This window comes from Apodemus sylvaticus, chromosome 5 (genome assembly GCF_947179515.1).
Source record: "Apodemus sylvaticus chromosome 5, mApoSyl1.1, whole genome shotgun sequence".
NCBI classification, from domain to species: domain Eukaryota; kingdom Metazoa; phylum Chordata; class Mammalia; order Rodentia; family Muridae; genus Apodemus; species Apodemus sylvaticus.
The window spans coordinates 133,809,816-133,829,540 of record NC_067476.1 but is presented as its reverse complement, the minus strand read 5'-3'; the positions used below and the strand labels follow the sequence as shown (position 1 = coordinate 133,829,540).

Below are 19,725 nucleotides of genomic sequence, written 5' to 3'. Positions count from 1 at the left end.
GCTCATCTCCAAGTCACAGGCCACCAAGCCACTAGTACTCTGGAAGCTGCCTCAATTCTCTCCATTCTTAAAATATTTTTTTTCAAAAAGTTTATGGGCATGAGTGTTTTGTCTCCATGTATGTCTGTATACCATGTTCACATGAAAATACATGCTTAACATCAGAATTGGTTTTCTGTTCTCTGAAGAGAGTTCATGTATTTCTCTTAAACAATGCTTTTGAGTTCATGAGTTGCCGTCCACATTGACCCATGCTAAAAATTCATTCAAAAAGGCACAGGGATCAGATTTACCTTTTGACTTAAAAAGTTGTAATATAATTGATACAATAATTTATTTACCTAGAAAGCTGGTTATGGTGCTAAAGGAACTCTGACATTAACACACTAAATGTCACTGAGAACAAAAAAAATAAATTTCAAGAATCATCAGAACTGGACAAAGAGCCACTGTGGTAAATAATTACTTACAGGGGAGAATTCCTTCCTCTAATATTGCCTTGCTCCTTCTCCTCCTCTCTTCTTCTTCCTCCTTCCTATCTTCTTTCTCCTCCAACACCAACTCCTCATCTAACTCGTCCAATTCTTCTAACTCCTCCTTTTGCTTATCCTGCTCGTGGGATATGGATGGCTGTGTTATACTGCCTAGTTTGTCCGTGAGGAGAAGAACTTAAATCAACTTCTTCACTCAGTTAGCTGGGGCTTGTTTCTGGATCCTTAGGGTCAATCTCCTAATCTTGTAGGCTGAATAAAAAGACATGTGACCCTTACAGGATGGAAGGACAGCAAGAAGCAACTTGCCAGAGGAGCCACCATGGGCATAAGCATGCAAAGTGAAGCTGCCTTTAGAGCCTGGTTGAGGGTGAAATAGAAGAACTAGTGGATACAGCACCTCCACCTAAATTAAACTGCATTTCCTGAGGACAGCAGCAAGTTGCTTTCCCCAGCTGTTCCAGAGTCCCAAAATGAGGTACATGTCTGGCCTCCCCTACCTGTATGCAGCCATTGTTGTAAATATTGTTGGTCTATTGTTTCTCAATCTAATCTAGAGTTCACAGTGCCAGAGAGAGAGAGAGAGAGAGAGAGAGAGAGAGAGAGAGAGAGATGCTTTTATGTGTAAATGTTTTTTTACTGCCTGGGAATCTGTCCCCAAATAAAATCTACAATCTAAAATCCTCAGGTCAAGTTAGAAACAGAATAAATCAAGTGTGATTTGCAGTGGGAAATTAATAGTTGGGAGAAAAGCTATGGACACTTCCTACAGTACCACATTTGTTCACATGTACAAGAGCATGCACCTGGAAGCAAGCACTCAACAGAATGCTTTCATGGATGTCCTTGCATGACTGCTTTCTCTACTGTCTTGCATAGAGGTGTGGTAGTACATTTTAAGATGTGGGATATAAGATGACAGCTGAACTCAAGGTGGAAAGAGTCTAAGGAGTTGCAACCATAGAGAATAACCTGGAATCAAAGAGCAAAAGGCAGGTTGCAGATTCTGTGGCTGAGACACATGTAGAATCTACCTAAGGCTTCAAGGACATCCCTGAATATCCAGCATAGAATCTGATAGGACTCAGTGTTCAAACTGTGTATATCAGATCTGTGTTAGTATTGTGATAAGAGACAATGTTGGGAGAAAGATTAAGCTCTGAATCCCCAGGGTTGGAAGAAAAATTCAGCGACACTTACTATTGTAAACAGCATACAGACATCTTTTGGCTTGCACAAAAGGTCAACACACGACCCCAAAGGACACCAAGACTGTTAAAACAGTGGACTATTTGTAATATAATCTATACACGTGCTGGCTTACGTTTTGGTATTTAACTTTTTTGAGAGGTTCATTTATGAGTACCATACTTAAATCAATTCATCTCTCTCTTTCCCTTTCATCCCATTATACCTAAGTACCCTCATATTTCCTTACAATTTAATAACTGCTTCTTCAATTGTTGTTGTTGTTGTTGTTGTTGTTGTTGTGTGTGTGTATATGTGTGTTTGTGTGTGTGTGTGTTGTATAAAACCTATTGAGTCCATTTAGTGTTACTTGTATGTACATGTGTTTAGGACTAACTTCCCAGAATCTGGGGATTGAAAGACTGATCAGGGATTTGTCTCAGTGTCTGCATATTTTAAACATCCTCCAAACTGACTCATAGCACCTAGTACAACATATTCTTAGGGAAAAAATCATTAAAAAGGTCTGTAGACATTTAATTCACATACACTATTTGGAAAATAGTTTTCACTTAGATGGCTCACTCTACTTACTAGGTAGTAGTTTCTCTGTTTTACTGTAATATGTTTCATGCTCACTTTATTCCTACAATAGGTCCTATTTCTTTTTCCTTGACTAAAATTCAAATTTTACAGAGTTTTCTTTTTATTTTCTGATATTACACCAGTATCAACAAGTCTCTTTTAAGTAAACATGCAGTTTTAACTAGAATTCATTCTCTTGTGCATTCAGTGCTTTTTCCCTCTCTGCCTTGAGACATAGAGAGAGTGAGAACAGGTATGAAGTGAGACATGCCCCCCAAATGGTTCCAGGATCTCTGTGGTATCTCTATGGCACTGGGGACAGGAATGGGGGCTTCTGTGACTTATAGGTATCCAGAGGGACAGTGGGATTTACATTCTTACAAGTTCTCTAGCACCAATGGTCTTTGATTATCAACAAAAATGAAAATGCTCTGAGGCCTGGTGGTACACAATGCTGTAAGTCCAACTGCTTCAGAGGCTGAGGAAAGAAGAATTTAAGTTCAAGGTTCACTGAGGCTACCAAAAATGTACATAGTCAGTTTAACTAACAATGGAAAATAAACAATATTTAAATAACATTCTGAGGCTATAGCTTCCTGGTTATATATATATATATATATATATATATATATATATATATATATATATATATATATAAGGGGCCCTATGTTCAATTTGTATTACTGCCAAAAGTAAAGTAAATTAAAATTGACAGTAAATAGAAATGAGAAGGAGCAGGAACTCTTATGGAATAGTCAATTTTCAATTTCTTGTTCTCTAGAAAACTCTAGGTTTCTGCTCTAGGTAGATGTGGTGCTGTGACAGTGGCAAAGAAAGAAGGTATTTTAGAATACAATATGAAAACGAATAATTAAATTTTATGATGCAATTCATAATAATGAATCATAAGAATCATAATCATAAGAATGATAGATATTTGTGAGACAAATGTTGCTGTCCCTTGTGCAAATTTCAGATTAGAAAAAAAAATCTTCCAAAAGAGAGCTTGGTCTCTAAAAATTGTTCACTAAATCAACTTGGATGGGATGAAAGAGAGTGCTCAGTGATTAAGTGCACTGGCTACTCTTCCAGGGGTTGGGTGTTCATTCCCCATTCCCAATACCTACTTGGAAGCTCACAACTTTCTGTAACTCCAGGTCTGGGAGATCCAACACTCTAACTCAGCCTTTGTAGGTATTATACAGAGTGGTATACACATAAACATGCAGAGAAAAACACCCATAGAAATATGAAAATAAAAACAAATCTTTTTATTAAGTGTAAGGTTAAAACTTACCAGATAGGGAAGATCTTTGTGTAGTTGGCACATAGGAATGAAAATTATATAGATTGCTGGTGGGGTTGCAAATTGGTACAACCACTTTGGAAATCAGTCTGGCAGTTCCTCAGAAAACTGGGCATGCCACTTCCAAAAGATCCTGCTATACCACTCCTGGGCATATACCCAGAGGATTCCCCAGTATGTAATAAGGATATATGCCCCACTATGTTTATAGCAGCCCTATTTATAATAGCCAGAAGCTGGAAAGAACCCAGGTATCCCTCAACAGAAGAATGGATGCAAAAACTGTGGTATATATACACAATGGAGTACTATTCAGCCATTAGAAACAATGAATTCATGAAATTCTTAGGCAAATAGATGGAGCTTGAGAACATCATACTAAGTGAGGTAACCCAGTCTCAAAAGATCAATCATGGTATGCACTCACTATTAAGTGGATATTAGCCTGGAAAACTGGAATACCCAAAACATAATCCACACATCAAATGAGGTACAAGAAGAACAGAGGAGTGGCCCCTGGATCTGGAAAGACTCAGTGTAGCAGTATAAGGCAAAACCAGGACAGGGAAGTGGGAAGGGGTGGGTGGGAGAACAGGGAGAGGGAAGGGGGCTCATGTGACTTTCGGGGAGTGGGGGGGCTAAAAAAGGGGAAATCATTTGAAATGTAAATAAAAATATATCGAATAAAAAAAGAAAAAAGATTAATATTCATAATCAATATTATTTCACAAATGACATTCTATCTCTATGAGAGTCCTGTTTTGCATTCATGTCTTTGAAAATAAATACCAAATATCAATGTAAAATACACTCTCTAATGTACATATTACATAATACAAAAAGATAATTTTCAAATTTCAAAAGATTATTTGCTCCTGATTTCTCCAACTAAAATGTTTTAATTGCTGAAACGTTTCATACCATTAGCAAGTTAAATGTTAAAATGTCCTCATAGAGTCTTCATTACTTTTCCCTGATTATGTTTTGTTTTGTCTTTTTCAAGACAGGGTTTCTCTGTGTAGTTCTGGCTATCCTGGAACTCACTCTGTAGACCAGGCCAGTGTTAATCAGAAATCAAAGCAATGCTTCACCAACTTGCCTGCAGTCCAGTCTAAAGAGGCAATTTCTCAAATGAGATTCCCTCTTTTTAGGTACCTCTAGTGTCAAATTGGCAAAACTAACAGTTTCCATTCGAGAAGGTCACTATTTTTGTTAGAGTTGATCTGATATGTTGGTGAGAAGCTGATGAAGTAAAAACAAGCAAGCAAACAAACACAAAAACTTAAATTTCAATAGAGGACAATGTACTGGTGAGTTATCACAGAAAGGAGCTTCAGGTGAGGTAATGCCTCCATGAGATCCAGCTGTGGGGCATTTTCTCAATTAGTGATCAAGCAGGGAGGGCCCGTTGTGGGTGGTGCCATACCCTGGGCTGGTAGTCTTGGTTCTATAAGAAAGCAAGCTGAGCAAGCCAGGGGAAGTAAGCCAGTAGGTAACATCCCTCCACAGCCTCTGCATCAGCTCCTGCTTCCTGACCTACTGGAGTTCCAGCCCTGACTTCCTTTGGTGATGGTGATGAACAGCAAAGAGTAAGTGTAAGCTGAATAAACCATTTGCTCCCCAACTTGCTTCTTGGTCATGTTTGTGCAGGAATAGAAACCCTGACTAAGACAGACAACATACAAGCTTCCTTGGGAAGAATAATGAATTTAAAATATGTGAGTTGTCAAATTTAATGACCTAGTTGATCCTATTGATTTTATTGTCAGATTTTTTTCTATTTTTTATTGAAATTCAAGGACATAGCCCTCTAGGCAACTTCCTAAATATGACTAAAAGATGGATTAATGAGACTTGTGCCATGTTTAAGAAGTTAGAAATAGAAGTGGGGCTTCCTTTTAATCAATAGCAAAAATCTATGTACAAATGATCAGTAGTAGATATTGCCTCTCTTAGGGCTTCATTTATAGGAATTAAAGCTGAAGGCTAAGTCTGTGCTCTGACTGGTACCCTGGTGTTCTGTACAGTTACTTGAGAAGTGGTTACCATAGCCTTCAAACAGTTTACAAAAGCTCATGTACCTATTATTATTATTAATAAGGCCTTGACAACAGGCAATGCTCATTTCAAAGTAATTTATGGTTTTCAAAGTAAACTCAGTTCCAGTTTGATAATTATACTCTTGCATTGTAGAATATTGATGTTAGCATGTTTTTGTTTTGTTTTGTCTTTTGTGAAAGAGGAAGGCACCAGAAGAAGGCCATGTGAAGGTTAAATCTGCCCTTGAACTGCATGACACAAACTCAGCTGATACAGAGACTAAAGGTCCCAGATACACATTGTTTCAGTAGGTCTGAGTGAGGGTATCTTTGAAGAAGTCATGCTTTGTCTTTGGTGTTAGAAACAAAATGATTGTTTTGTGCCTATTTCTCTAAGCCTTATTTCTTTAGACAGGGTTTTGCCAGATAGCTTAGGCTGTTCTCAAACTTGAAGTCTTCTTGCTCTGTCTCCCAAGTACTGGGATTATAGGTATGCACCAACATGGCCAGTTTCTAAGACTTTTAGATGAAGGACTTTAGGGGATGGTGTTTGGCAGCATGAGTAGGAATTACTGCTAGATAAAGAAACTGAGAGGATTAGTCAGTGCAAACATTTGTTCTTCTGAATATCAATGCAATTAATCCATTGAGCACATGTTTAGGTTGGTCTATTGCTATGTATGGTAATACTAAATTCTGTACCTGAAGGTCTAGGCCTACAAGTGACTTCTCATGTTAACAAGCTTTTGTTTAAAAAAGAAAAAAAAGAGAAAGAAAAAAAGAAAACAAAATGAAATAAAATAAAAAAAGATAAATAAAATTTATAAAAAACAAGCATTTGTTTTGCAAAGCTTGTTCCTTGATTTAAAACTATTGGTTAAATAAAAATGGCTACAGTCCAGTTATTGGAGGGATTAGAGATGGGTGGGTAAGAAGTAACCTGGATGGAGAAGGCGACACCAGGAGGAAAGGGGAAGGAGAAGAAGGAGGAAGCCATCATGAGGGGAGATGGACCATCAGCACATGGTCAGGAGAAACATCAAGTATCTGGGGTACACTGATATGGAGATAACCAGGCCTGCAGTTAGAGGAGTAGATTAGGGGTGACCCCCAGTAATTGTTAAAACCAAATGAAATAAGCTGAGTCTCATTTATTTGTAATCTACTGAGGAATAAGCTTAAGTTGTTTTACTACTGGTACGAAGTTATTGATATCAGAGGTCCTTGACACCTGTGAGTTTGAGATCTTGTGAATGGCACTATAGTTATAGCAGTTAATTTGGGGGAAGCATGAATGTGAGTTGTGTTATGATACAGCACACGTGGGGACTAGTCCTATTTCTTGTTATTAGGTAAGCTTAGAGTAAATCAGAAAGACAGTAATATGCAGAATTACTGTTTTGGGTGCATCTGTAACTGACTTGAGAATAATGCAATGCTAGGCTTCCTGGCCACTGAGCCCCAGGGACCCTCCTGACTCTACTCACCCAGTGCTAGATGACTAGTGTGTGCAGCCAATCCCTGATTTCTGGCATGAGCATTGGGGTTCAGACTCCAGTTCTCAAGCTTGTGAGGAACACTTTATGGACTAAACTCTATTCCAGACCTCCAGCCTTGCTTCTTTCAGAAATCCGCCTGTCTCTGCCTCCCAAGTGCTGGGATTAAAGGCATGAGCCACTACCACCTGGCCCCTGTATATGTTAAGATACACATAAGCTATTAATAAAGTTGTACATGTTCACCTGACATACAAATATGTATATCAGTACATGACTATATTTATAACTTTTATCTTCAGGAATAAATGATCACAACTCTCAAGTTGCAGATCAGAAGTACAGACTCTAAGATCAGTACCTGCATATCTGTCATTTGCTATATGGGAGCCATAGGCATATGAACTGTCTCTGTTTAATTGAGCTCATGACACAGTACCCCACAAAGCTAGGCCCCCAGACCCTTTCCATCAGAGGTCTTCTCCAATATTTTGTTTGCTTTCCAGAAAATAATCAGACACTGAGCCTAAGGTTCATCCTTAGGGAGTTTGTATTCTCTAAAATAGAGCAAAAGTACAATTGTGACTTTTGAGTACAGATGTGGATTTGTTTCTGGACATTAATCTTGTATTTCCTTCTAGTTTTAGGTCAGGTTCCTTGGGTGCAACTGATGTGGTTACTGCCTCTGCACACAAGTAGTTGATTTCACAAATGCCCCATGAAATATAAGGTGGGGTGATGAGAATACAGGATAGATGAGCAGAAGAAAGATAAACAGAAGAAATGGGTGGAATTGCAGGAATAACTTTATGCTTAAGATGCTGGGCAACATCCTTAGTCCTCAGGCCAACCCTATCAATCTTATCAATAAAGGGCCATCCCACGTCTGTACCCCAAGACAAGGCTACTGAATATTCTTTGTGATATGGACTCTGAGCCTCTGGGGTTGGGTTAGCTGCTGGCAAATTTTGCAGGGAGTTGTGGGTAAGAGCAAAAGAAAGAGAGAGGCACACTGACTATTAGAGACATTCCAGGAAACAGTGGGACTTGGTGACATTTAATCACTTACTTTATAAACTGGAGAATTAAAACTCTTCCACATCACTTCTATTGCCAGAGTGTCCTCAGCACAGAGCTAGTCTGGCTTTTTCATGACATCTCCATGGAGACCACATAATTATAGTGAGGAATGGTGACTGGGTACCACCAGTCTACTTCATGCTTTATTATAAAACTGAAACAGGAAAATTTATGTTTAGTGCCTAAATTCTCTAGATAGTACAAATGTATTTTCAACATCAAAACTATGTTTAACAGTCAGGAGTGGTGCTTCATATCTGTGGTGTCAGTATTTAGGAAGTAGAGGCAGGAAAATCAACCATTCAAATGGATGGACAACAAAAAGAGAGATCATGTCTCAAAAAGAGCCAAGATAGCTTTTATGTTTCTATAAAGATATCCTTCTCTTTTGATTTTCCAGAACACTGAACTGCATGTATTAAAGGTATGCCCTAATGCTTTTATAACTTCTGTTGGTATCTGTTGTAATGTCTCATTTTTCCTTATTTGTTTTGTTTGCTTTCATCAATGTGTATATCCTATCTCTCTCTCTCCTTTGGCCATTTGGCTAGGGGATTGTTGAATGTTATTTATTCTTTGAAAGAACCAATCTTATTTGTATTTTTTTTATTTCCATTTCATTACTTTCTCATGTTAGTTTTTCCCTATTATTTGATTTGAAGTTTAGGTTTTTCTTGATTTTCCAAGGGCTTCTATTACATCAAGAAAGAAAAAGACTCAAGAACATTTATGTATAAACCTCACAGGTCATAACAGGATGTAATATAAGGGAAAGAGTAAGGCATTTATTCCTTCTGGATTATGTCACTTCAATTGGATGCTGATTGGTGTCATATTATCTAGGCACACACAGACACACAGACACACAGACACACACACACACACACACACACACACACACACACACACTTCTAGTTCTCATTCACCTAAGTTCCTAAACCTATCACAGATAGAAATAGAAGTGAATCACTGTGGGTAGAATCCCTGGGTATTTTAGGTGTGTAAATGATATGTTATACTGTGTCCCTTCACACATAAGTGAGATTGGCTTTAGTCATGACACCATCATTTTCCTCAATGGTGCCTTTCAAGGCTGTTTCTTAAGTTATAGGGCAACTGTTTAGTTTTCCTTTTCCAACCATTCTGCATCTTCCTGGAATTGTAAACACTTGGACACTGGGATGACATCTCTATTGGAGTAGTTACTATAGTAACTAAGTATTCCCAAGTAGGTAGTATTCACTGTGCTATGTACATGTGAGTATGATGCTCCATCTCCTCAATACTCCATTATATTTTCTCATATGCCTCAAAACAACAATAACTCAACCAGACTAATTGCTATTTTTTATTGAGCAAAGGATGAACAGTGGACTCCACAGTGGTACATTTGAAAAGCAAATAGAAGAAAGGAACAAGGGAACTGCCACTCAGGTGTGCAGGGCCTATCTCTACATTTCTCTTGGTGCTAGCACTCTCAAGAGACATCTTTTGGGACTAAGATCTCTGTCTGAGGAAAGGAGAACTTAAGGATAAGATTGAGTAAGAGTAAGGGAAAATCAGCAGAAGTGTAGCCTGACATATATCCTCAGGCATTATAACAATTGAAGTTTGTTGTGGACATCTTGTTCAGCAAAGGTTCAACGTAGATCTGGAAATTACAGATGACCCTCTACAAAAAAGGAGAATGAGAGAGGAACAGTCAGTGTAGGTTATAGCTCAAAGGAAAGATACTCAGTTTGAGGTATTAGAGTGGAGTGGGAATAATATAAATGAGGCCACTCATTCCTCCCCATAAGCTCTGCTAAGTTTCAACATACACAGACTGACTCTGCAGCATCCATTCATTAATTTTCTCATTGCTTCCAGTCCTTCAGATGGCCCATGTCTTTCACTCTAATGACTCATGGGATTCTGCATCATCCTTCACTAGAACAACTTTCAAAGTAGCAGCTTGTAAATGAGGCACAAAATCCCTAGATGCCTGCCCCCAAAATAAGGCTCAGTGTCTCTGAGTTTCACCTAGAGGGCAATTGTTCCTTCACCTTCATCTGGGCAAGGGCTCAGACTGGGATTGAGCAAAGTTTCTTCTCTTTAGGAAGTACCTCTGTAGTAGACTCTATCATTTCAGCAGGAAACATTCCAAAAACATCTAGCACTCCAATTTCCAGGATAAACTCATTGAACAATTGGTATTTATAATATGGCCAAATATATCCACCCCTGTACCAGGCTATGTCAGAATTGGTCTGTATCAGCATTAACAGACATATTATTACACACATGTACCTATTCATGAGTTATACCCCTGACACATGCATATATAGGCATGTGCACACTTGTACACACAAACATACACATCTTTCCTCACATACATAACTACATATAAACCATCCCAGATGTATATGCCCACATAAAACAAAATGTTTGCATACACCTCCTGCCTTCATGTTAACTCCTTATCTTGTATGTTTTAATGCATATGTATACCTTCTGCTGATCTGACTGTTCATTGAAGGGACAATCAGCCAAACCAGACTCAGCTTTGGTACATGTGGTTCGGCCTAGCTCAATTTTCAAGTAGTAGTTCATTCCAGCCACAACCTATAGTAAAAAAAAATTAGGATTACATACATCTCTCGGGTCAATATTTTAAGCATGCAGCCAGTTTACATTACATAGATAATGTGTTCATAATAGCATCCACAAGTTGACAGAACTATAATCCAGAGAACATGCAACATATCTTTAAATAGAGTAACCACAGGCCTGGAATTCAAGTCATTTTCTTCTGAGAAACTCTAAGAGACTGCCTTATGCTTCTAGGGAAGCGGAGAAGCAGGATATGAAAGGCAGAAGCCAGGAACTGACAGATGCTTCACTGGGCTCAAGAAGTGAAAACAGAGTTCTACAAGACATCTAGATGTGATACCCACTTTCTAGGATTGCTCTCGGTTGTATACAAGACTAACCTAACCCAGCTGACTGTGACTTCAGAGGTGGTGACAGTGGTGTACTCTAGGAAGTCTTCAGGCTGACTACTTCCAGGTGTATCTTCACCACAGCACATTGTAACCAGTAGAAAGCTTATTCCCTCAATGTACCAGCTAGTATCAAGATTCATTTCATTACTGGACAGCGTAATGTGAGATATTTTTCCACATGAAGATGTTTTAGGCTAAAAAAGATGGCCCTAACTGCCTCATCTTTGTGTGGTTGTCTATGACAATATTATTTTTCAAGCATCTAAAACAATCACACACCTTCTATTTGTTTGAAATTAAGGATGTTTAACCCTTTCCCTGCACCAGGGATCCCAGATTAAACTTGCCAGGAATGTAGATAATCAAGAGGTGAAGTATCTAGAAATGGGGCTCTAGTTCTTGCTTTGAAGAAGCAGGAGAAAACTTGCAGGAGTCTGCAAGTTAGGTAACTGAGCATGTCTGTTGATTCCTGATTTTCACAATGGAATCTTGCACATATACAGAACTCCTTTACTTCAAGAACTACTCACTGCAAGAAATATTTACTTTTGGCACATTAAAAAACTAAATGCACATAATCACATATTCCAACACATATACTCTTGAGAGATGGAAAGAATGGACCAGGCAAGGCTGAATATAACATGGAGATGGAGGAGCTACATGGAGTAGCTCACAGCCACTTGTAACTCATGCTTTCTTCTGGGCTTCATAGGCCTCTCTCTCTCTCTCTCTCTCTCTCTCTCTCTCTCTCTCTCTCTCTCTCTCTCTCTCTCTCTCTCTTTCTCTCCACACACACACAAATTATAAATAAACTTAAAAATTTAAACTTTCTTTAAAAAATGTAAAAGAAAAAATAATATGAAGATTGTTTAGTTAGAGTTATCTGGGAGGTCTATTTTTTTGTGCTGCCTACAATGAAGACATTCGCCCGTTAGTGGCATACAGAAGTTGACATAGCATACAGGGAACAAGGGAGTATTGGGTGACAGCGGAGAAGCCTCTAAAGTACAAAGCCGCCTAATTATCCCTTGGGCCAGGCACCCACCTGCTGGCTGGCGCTCATCACTCGTATTGGCCTGCTAAGGTACAGGTCATTGTCCATATCATTGTAGGTTTTAACAGCAAAGTTTACCACTTTCTGCACCTCCTTATCCTTAGGGTCAGCTGGCTCCACTCCACCTACTGCCACCTGCTTGGCTTCAGCATTAATACTGGCTGCAGGAATCACAGCCAGGGCCAGTGTCAGGGCCACAGCAGCCAACAGGGGCAGCGAGGGGCTCAGCAAACTTGCCATGGGTAATTTGCTTTGAAGATGTAGAGAAGCAGAGAAGAAATGTCTAGATTGCGCCTGGTCTGTTGCATGGCTTTTTAACCTGAAGAGTCAAGCTGCCCAGGCCCTCCTCCCTCCACCCCACTTTTCCCCACCCCTAGATCCTCCTCTTTCCACGCTGTCCTACTCCATGGATTCACCCCTTCTTCCACATCTGGGCTCTTTTTTCATAAGTCCTAGCCCCCTTTCTCTTGTCTCTTCTTCTTTCCATTAGCACTTAGTTCTTTTTCTGCTTTCTCCCCATGGATCTTGCTCCTAAGTGCTCCTCTGTCCATGTCACCTTGGTCTCTACAAAGAGAGTTATCACCCTCTGGTTCTGAAAAGAATTTAGTCTTGAGCTCAAGTTCTATTAAAGAGAGAAAGAGAAAATACAGGTTGGCTCCCTGAAGTCTTTGCAGGTCAGGGGTATCCATTATGTCAAGAACAGGAAATCTGCAGTTCAAGGATGTTATTTCAGAGGTTCTAGAAACAGCCGGTGCCCTTTCCTGGGGTAATGTCTTTGCCAAATACACTGAATTAACCTTTATCTGGATAAAGGGCAAAGATTCTCTTTACAGGATCCACTGGTATCAATAAGGAGAGTAAATAAATGAACTTCCTAGAGTTTCTTCCTGGGTTTGAGCCTCTAGAACTTAGAAACAGATTTAGTGACTGAGCCCACTAATGAATGAGTCTTCAAGTTAGGTTACTGACATTACAGCATGCACCCCAGTACAAAAGTGCTATGAACCTATATTTAGTTTAAAAGCTTCTGGTAGACACATTAAAATATATGAAGTAGATGAAACTTTTTCATGACAGCATATTAAATGTTATCTCACCATGTACATATAATTTTTAACAAATAGCTTATGTTCCTTGGCTACATGTGTGTTAAATCTTTGGATTATTTGTTTGTCCTGTTAGGGCAAATAGTCCTTCAATCTGGACCTATTTCTAAAAACTCATGACTAACCAGGCAGTGGTGGCATACACCTTTAATCCCAGCACTTGGGAGGCAGAGGCAGGCAGATTTCTGCGTTCAAGATCAGCCTGGTCTACAGAGTGAGTTCTAGGACAGCAAGGGCTATACAGAAAAACCCTGTCTCAAAAAACAACAATAACAACAAAAATAAAAAACCCCAAAACCAAAAAATCTCATGACTATGTCCCGAAAATCACTATATAATACAGTCAAGCATTAGGCTGTATTATTTGGGACAATGGGGACAATGACTAAAGTTCAGGGAATTATAACTGCTCTGCTTGCTGTAAATGAGAGAGGACAGTGAAAGGGAGATGGATATTACTGGAAACTCATGGAAGCTAGCTTTTGATATCCTAAAACACAGAGGTTCCCAAGCAAAGAGAATGACCCCAGACTTGCCTCTTCTAGAAACCCAGAGCACTGAGGGGCAGGGAAGGAGTATTGTAGGGTATCTCACATGGCAAGTGAAGATGAATACAAGAGTATGCTCTGTTCCTGCTGCCCCATGCAGGGAGCCCCACTGTGACCCTGGCATTGCTCTCTCTGTTTAGAACAATTACCTATTTTTACTGAAATCAGCATGATGGAAATACATTTAACATAGCATGAATGCTCCATTTTATATATGATGGGGAATCTTAGTGAATGTATATACCTGTGTCACTCCTCCAACAAAGTTAGATAATGTGCTTAGAAAACATTCTGGTTCCCCTGATCTCACCTAAACCCTGTCTGTGCCTGAAAATTTGGTATTACTCCTGCATTGAGAATAGTGCCATGGTGTTTTGCTTTGTTTTTTGTTTTTTGTTTTGTTTTTTCCTTAATCCAATGTCTGTTCTCTTTGCCACAAACCACAGGACTTGGTCCTGTAAACCTGCTAATGACAGCAAGGTAATAAAGGACAGACACAGAGACACAGTAGAGTGAAGCCAGGATCATATGGAATTCTCTAACCATTACCTTACAACTCAGAATCTTGGTGTTTTTGTTAGGTATGGCACAGGATTGGGTGCTGGGTAGTCTCAGTTGGAGATCTCCATCAAAGAACATCCCAGGCTATAAACATCCCGTAGGAGGAAGCTTTAGTTGCCAGTCTTTGGACATAGACCAATTGTCCATAAACTGGACAATAAACAATCATACTTGGACTCCTAAGAAAAGCTTTGCTATTTTTCCAAAGCCCGGGGCATATGGGTATTGGCTTTGTAGATGTTTTTATGGGTCTAATTTCTAGGAAGTCTTCCATATGGCTTTGTTCATGTCAAAATACACATTCACTCAAGGTTTTATTCTCTTGGGGTTTCATCTGCTCTTTTTCTCCATGTGCATTAAATCGTTCAACTCTGTATTTTGTGAGTTGATCCAACTCACCTTAGGAGAATGAAAGGAAGGGCTGACATATGTCCCTATTGGTGGCATGGGTAGAATATATTCTGAATAGATGGTTGGTGTCATTTATTCTATTTATCTTACCCTTTGTACAGAAAAATGATTCTGTGACAAATGACCAGTGAATATATCCAACTTTGGCAGAAACACCAGATGGCCTCTGGTTGATTAAGTGTCACCAAGATCAGGCTTAGGAATAGAGGGCAGTATGTGATTTCAACTGTGCTCTGGACTTGAGGTTGGTAATACGTGAGGCCAGTCCATCATGAATAAGATAGGAGGGTTATAACAGCTCTGTACATAAAGATGCAGGGGAAGTAACAAGTGGTGATGTAGAAGTGATAACACTGACACCGAATATATAGTTGAGACAGTAAATGAAGGTTGATATTAGGAACAACAGCTGCTCAATGTGGATGAGACAGCCTTATATTAGAGGGAAACAGCCTAAGACTTGTACATATTGTAAGGAAAAGTCAACACTGATTTCAAAGCTTCAAAGGACAGACTGGCTTTCTTATTAGGAATCAGTGCAGTTAGTAACTTTAAGTGGAAGCCACTATTACTTTACTGTTTAGAAAACCATAGATCCGTAAGAATTACACTAATGCATCATCAAAACCTGGAAGACAGCACATTTATTTATGAAATGGTTCACTGTATAGTTGAAGCCCATGTTAACACCTATTGCTTCAAAATATTCATTTCAAAATATCATTGTTCAACAACAGTGCATTTTGTCACTCAAAAGCTCTGATAGAGGTGCAATAGAATATTACTGCAGTTTCTAAGCCACTGATCACATCTGTTCAGTTGTGGGGGTCTATTGAAATTCAAGAGAAATCCAACATAACTCAAACACCAGATCAATACACATGCCAAAAGTTTATTGTAATAAAGCTGCTACTAATTGTTCAGGACCCCATATAAGACTGGGTCACTGAACTATAACCCTGAAGGGATTAAATAGTACAGCATATTTAAAGTATTCAACAATAAAGAGATGGTAAACAGGGTGAGGTATAGAATTTTCCAACCATATTTTGACATAAAAGGTTAAGTAAGGGAGTTTCCATCAATCAGGATAGAATTAGTTTGCTGGGACTAGGAACACGACACTGCCAGTAAGATGAGGAAGTTGTCCTTGAGAGGTCTATACTCAGAAAAGTGTTACCCTACAACTTGTCCTTGTAATATCTGAACTCAGGCAATTGTTTTCTTACAACAGAAGTTTTTCTGCTGTTGGAAAGTCCCCAGTTCCCCTAGGGTCTGGGACCTTGATTTTAATTTCTCACTAAGATTAAGTAGAGTCTTGAAACTAAATGGAAGTACTTTGAACAACTTTCTTTTGCTTATTCCCAATAGCTCTACAGCCCATGCATCAGAGTCTTTTGGATTTCCAAGCCTTATGATTGAAGTGTTCCATTTGTAAGGGAGTACCAATCAACACCAATCAACACAAAATTCTACTGTGTAGAATCAACAGTGATTCTTGGCTGAAAACACTAGAGAGTCATGGAAAGTGATGAAAATAGCAGCATTAACAAGAGTTTGCAAAAGGATGATCCAACCCTTCATGGATGTCTTGAGTGATATGTGTTTTCATGTGGGCGGCATAGGGAGGGCATGATGCCCTTGCAGGATTTGAAAACGTTCTTGTTTTCTCAGTGGACATGCTGGTCATAGTGTTTTCCCTTTGGAGACACTGACCATGTTCAGATATATTTTCGCTCCAGTGGCACTGCACAAGGGACATATTTTCATGCCCTTGATCATTGTGGAAATGTTTTTCTATTGTAAATTTGTACAGTGACCAAGAAGCAACTAGTTATCTACAGGTTCCTTGGGAAAGGTGAAGCATATGTAGTTAGGATGAGATTCTGTAAAATATCAAAATTATCTATTAACAATCATATTAATGCATAGAATAATATTCATGCATAGTAGAGTAAAATCATCCCTGATCACACCTTGTGTTATTTTTAAAATAGGGTATTGTATCCCTGTACTTTAGTATTAGTACTTTCTTTCTTTTAAAAAGAATTATTTATTTATTTATTTATTTATTTATTTATTTATTGTTTGAGTGCTCTGCTGTATATATATCCACCTGCTTGAAGAGGACATCAGATCTACCTATAGATGGTTGTGAGCCACCATGTTGTTATTGGGAGTTGAATTCATGACCTCTGAAAGAGCAGCCAGTGCTCTTCACTGCTGGGCCATCTCACCAGCCCACTATTAGTACTTTCTTAACTCTTAACTCTTGTAAGTATTTCAATATTAGCCACAACACTCCTCTGTTTAAGGTAACATTGAGTACATTTTAATTGTGCTCTTTATTGAAAGCTCATGGTCATTATTCATGTTTTGTTCTTGATATTGTATGAAAAATTCACCTACTTAAAAGAATTTCCACTGTAGTAAATTTGATTTTAAAACAATTACACCTCCATAATATAAGCTTTGTTGCAGGAATTAAAAAGATGTTATATTTTATTGAGAATTAGCAACAGAAGAGGTATCTCTAAGTGAGGAATGGGTTTTAGCTATCAAGTTTTCTTAACAGTTTTTATTTTAAACCTATTTGGGCATTTCTTTAGGAGTGCTAAATTTCTAAGAGATGGCTCAGGTTTTCCAAAGGGCTGAAGCTCCTAGCACTACATGGCAGCCCAAAACTCTAGTACTATAACTATAGCTCTAGTTAGAGAAGTATAACTAAAGTATTAGTAATAAAAGTATAACCCTAGTACTAAAACTCTAGTACTGGTTTATTAAACACCATCTTTTAGCCTCCTTAGGCACCAGGTGTATAAATGGTACAAAAATATTCATGCTGGTAAATCATCCATACACGTAAAATAAAACTGTAAGGATATATATTGTTTAAAAAAATAAATATATTTAATATTTAATAATTATATCATTTTGTGGATTTATTTCCAGAAAACTTTTGTGATTATTCTTGTGCCAATAGCTTGATAAATGGATTCATTATACAATACTTACTCATACTTAGTTTTCAATTGAAGGTAAGGCAATGTTCTCAGAGGGACTATTGATAGTTTATATACTTTCTTAAATTTAGTTTCATGAATTGAAACAGGAGCTACAGATTCAGTATACCCATAGTAAGATATCAGCTTATAGTATTCTATCAAATATCATGATTAGCTATACAGATTTTATAAAACAACATGTCAATCAATGGGAAAACTTTCATGAATTCGTTATTCTAAGAAAATGCCACAGTGAATCCTATTCTTAAGCAGCCACTCATGTGATCAGTCAGATGTAGTAAACTCCTGGTACCTTCCACAGCTGAACAGTTACCACCCTGTAGGTAAATGTTTGCGTGTATTATTTTTAGCAGTAAATTGTTTTTAATAAGAGGTTTACATTGTTTCTAAGCTAGAGCACAAATAACAGACTGTACTGGCTGACTTATTGTGTTAATCTGATGAAAGCTAGAGTCACCAGAGAGGAAGGGGCCTCAGTTGAGGAAATGCTTCCATAAGATCTAGCTGTAAAGTATTTTCTCAATTAGTCATCAATGGGGGGGGGGCTAGCCCACTGTCAGTGGTGCCATACTAGGGCTTGTAGTCCTGGGTTCTGTAACAAATAAGGGTGAGACAAAAAGCAGCATTCTATCCATGGCCGCTGCATCAGTTCCTGCTCAAGTTCCCTGACCTGCTTGATGCTTGAGTTCTTGTCCTGTCTTCCTTCAATGCTGAATAACAATATAGAAGTATAAGCCACATAAGCCTTTTACTCTTTAACTTGCTTTTTAGTCCGGGTGTTTCATCACAGCAGTAGTAATACTAAAACACAGGCTCTCATACATTGTAAACATAACTTGATATATGCTTGGAAACTAAAAGTTCTTGTGATTTGATGTATTATTATCTTCACATTTGTTAACATTACTAAGCTTTGACTGTAATTATGAATTATAAAAGAAGAAGTAATTAGCGCTTGGACATATCTGCAAAATTATTATGGATACATAAACACATACCTTTTATTTGCAAATGAAATTTTATAAAGAAATGTTGTCTAAAATAAGCTGAAATAATTTAAATTTATATTATTTTTTGCAAAATATATTTTAATCATATTTCCCCCTTCATGAACTTTTCCAAGATTCCCCCATGGTACTGGAAGTCATTCTGCCTGCCATCACTGGAGAAAGAAAATCATCAGTATCACTCAGCTACAAATTCTATTATCTACAATGTGACCTGCCTACATAGATATACTTGTGCAATGGTGGCACAAATGGTAAGGGAGTAGCTAATCACTTTTTGATTGGTTTTATGAATTGCTTCATGAGATGGAACACATGCTTGATACTGATGAACTGGCCAATAAACTGAGACTGCAGAGGTTTTAGGCTGAACAAATCTGCTAAAGGAATAGTAACAAGGCAACTCCTAAGGACACATTGCTATACATATAGATCAGTGTATACTTCAGCCCTCACAGAGTAGTGCTTCTTTCAGTAGATGAGAATTAACACAGAAACCCACATCTTTTTAATAGATTTGAAAAGTTCATTCTTTGAGAATTTGATAGAGGTATACACTGTGCATTCACCCTTACTCCACTCCTACTCCTCCTAGATGTTCCCCCATTACATTCCTCTGTCAGTTTCATGCCATCTTTCTGTAATTCACTCATTCCAATCCTTGCTTCTCCTATGTGCATGGGTGTAAGACCATTGGCCGGAACATGGACAACCTACCTGAGGCCATATCTCTGAAGAAAATTGTTTCTTCATCCAACAGTAGCTTTCAATTGCCAAATGTCCTCATCTAAAAGTAGAGCTTCCTGGTCTATTCTCACCGATATTAGAATCCTGCCTGGC

At 38.4% G+C, this 19,725-nt stretch overlaps 1 protein-coding gene across 1 annotated transcript; it reads right to left on the bottom strand.

The window, feature by feature from the left end:
- Window positions 1-9,773: 9,773 nt before the first annotated feature.
- Window positions 9,774-12,466, bottom strand: LOC127684940 (cystatin 10). The gene is made up of 3 exons (XM_052181699.1): window positions 12,218-12,466; window positions 10,676-10,789; window positions 9,774-9,857 (listed from the first exon to the last, which is right to left on the bottom strand). The coding sequence occupies exons 1-3, from the start codon at window positions 12,464-12,466 to the stop codon at window positions 9,774-9,776; spliced, it is 447 nt and encodes a 148-aa protein (XP_052037659.1).
- Window positions 12,467-19,725: the final 7,259 nt, after the last annotated feature.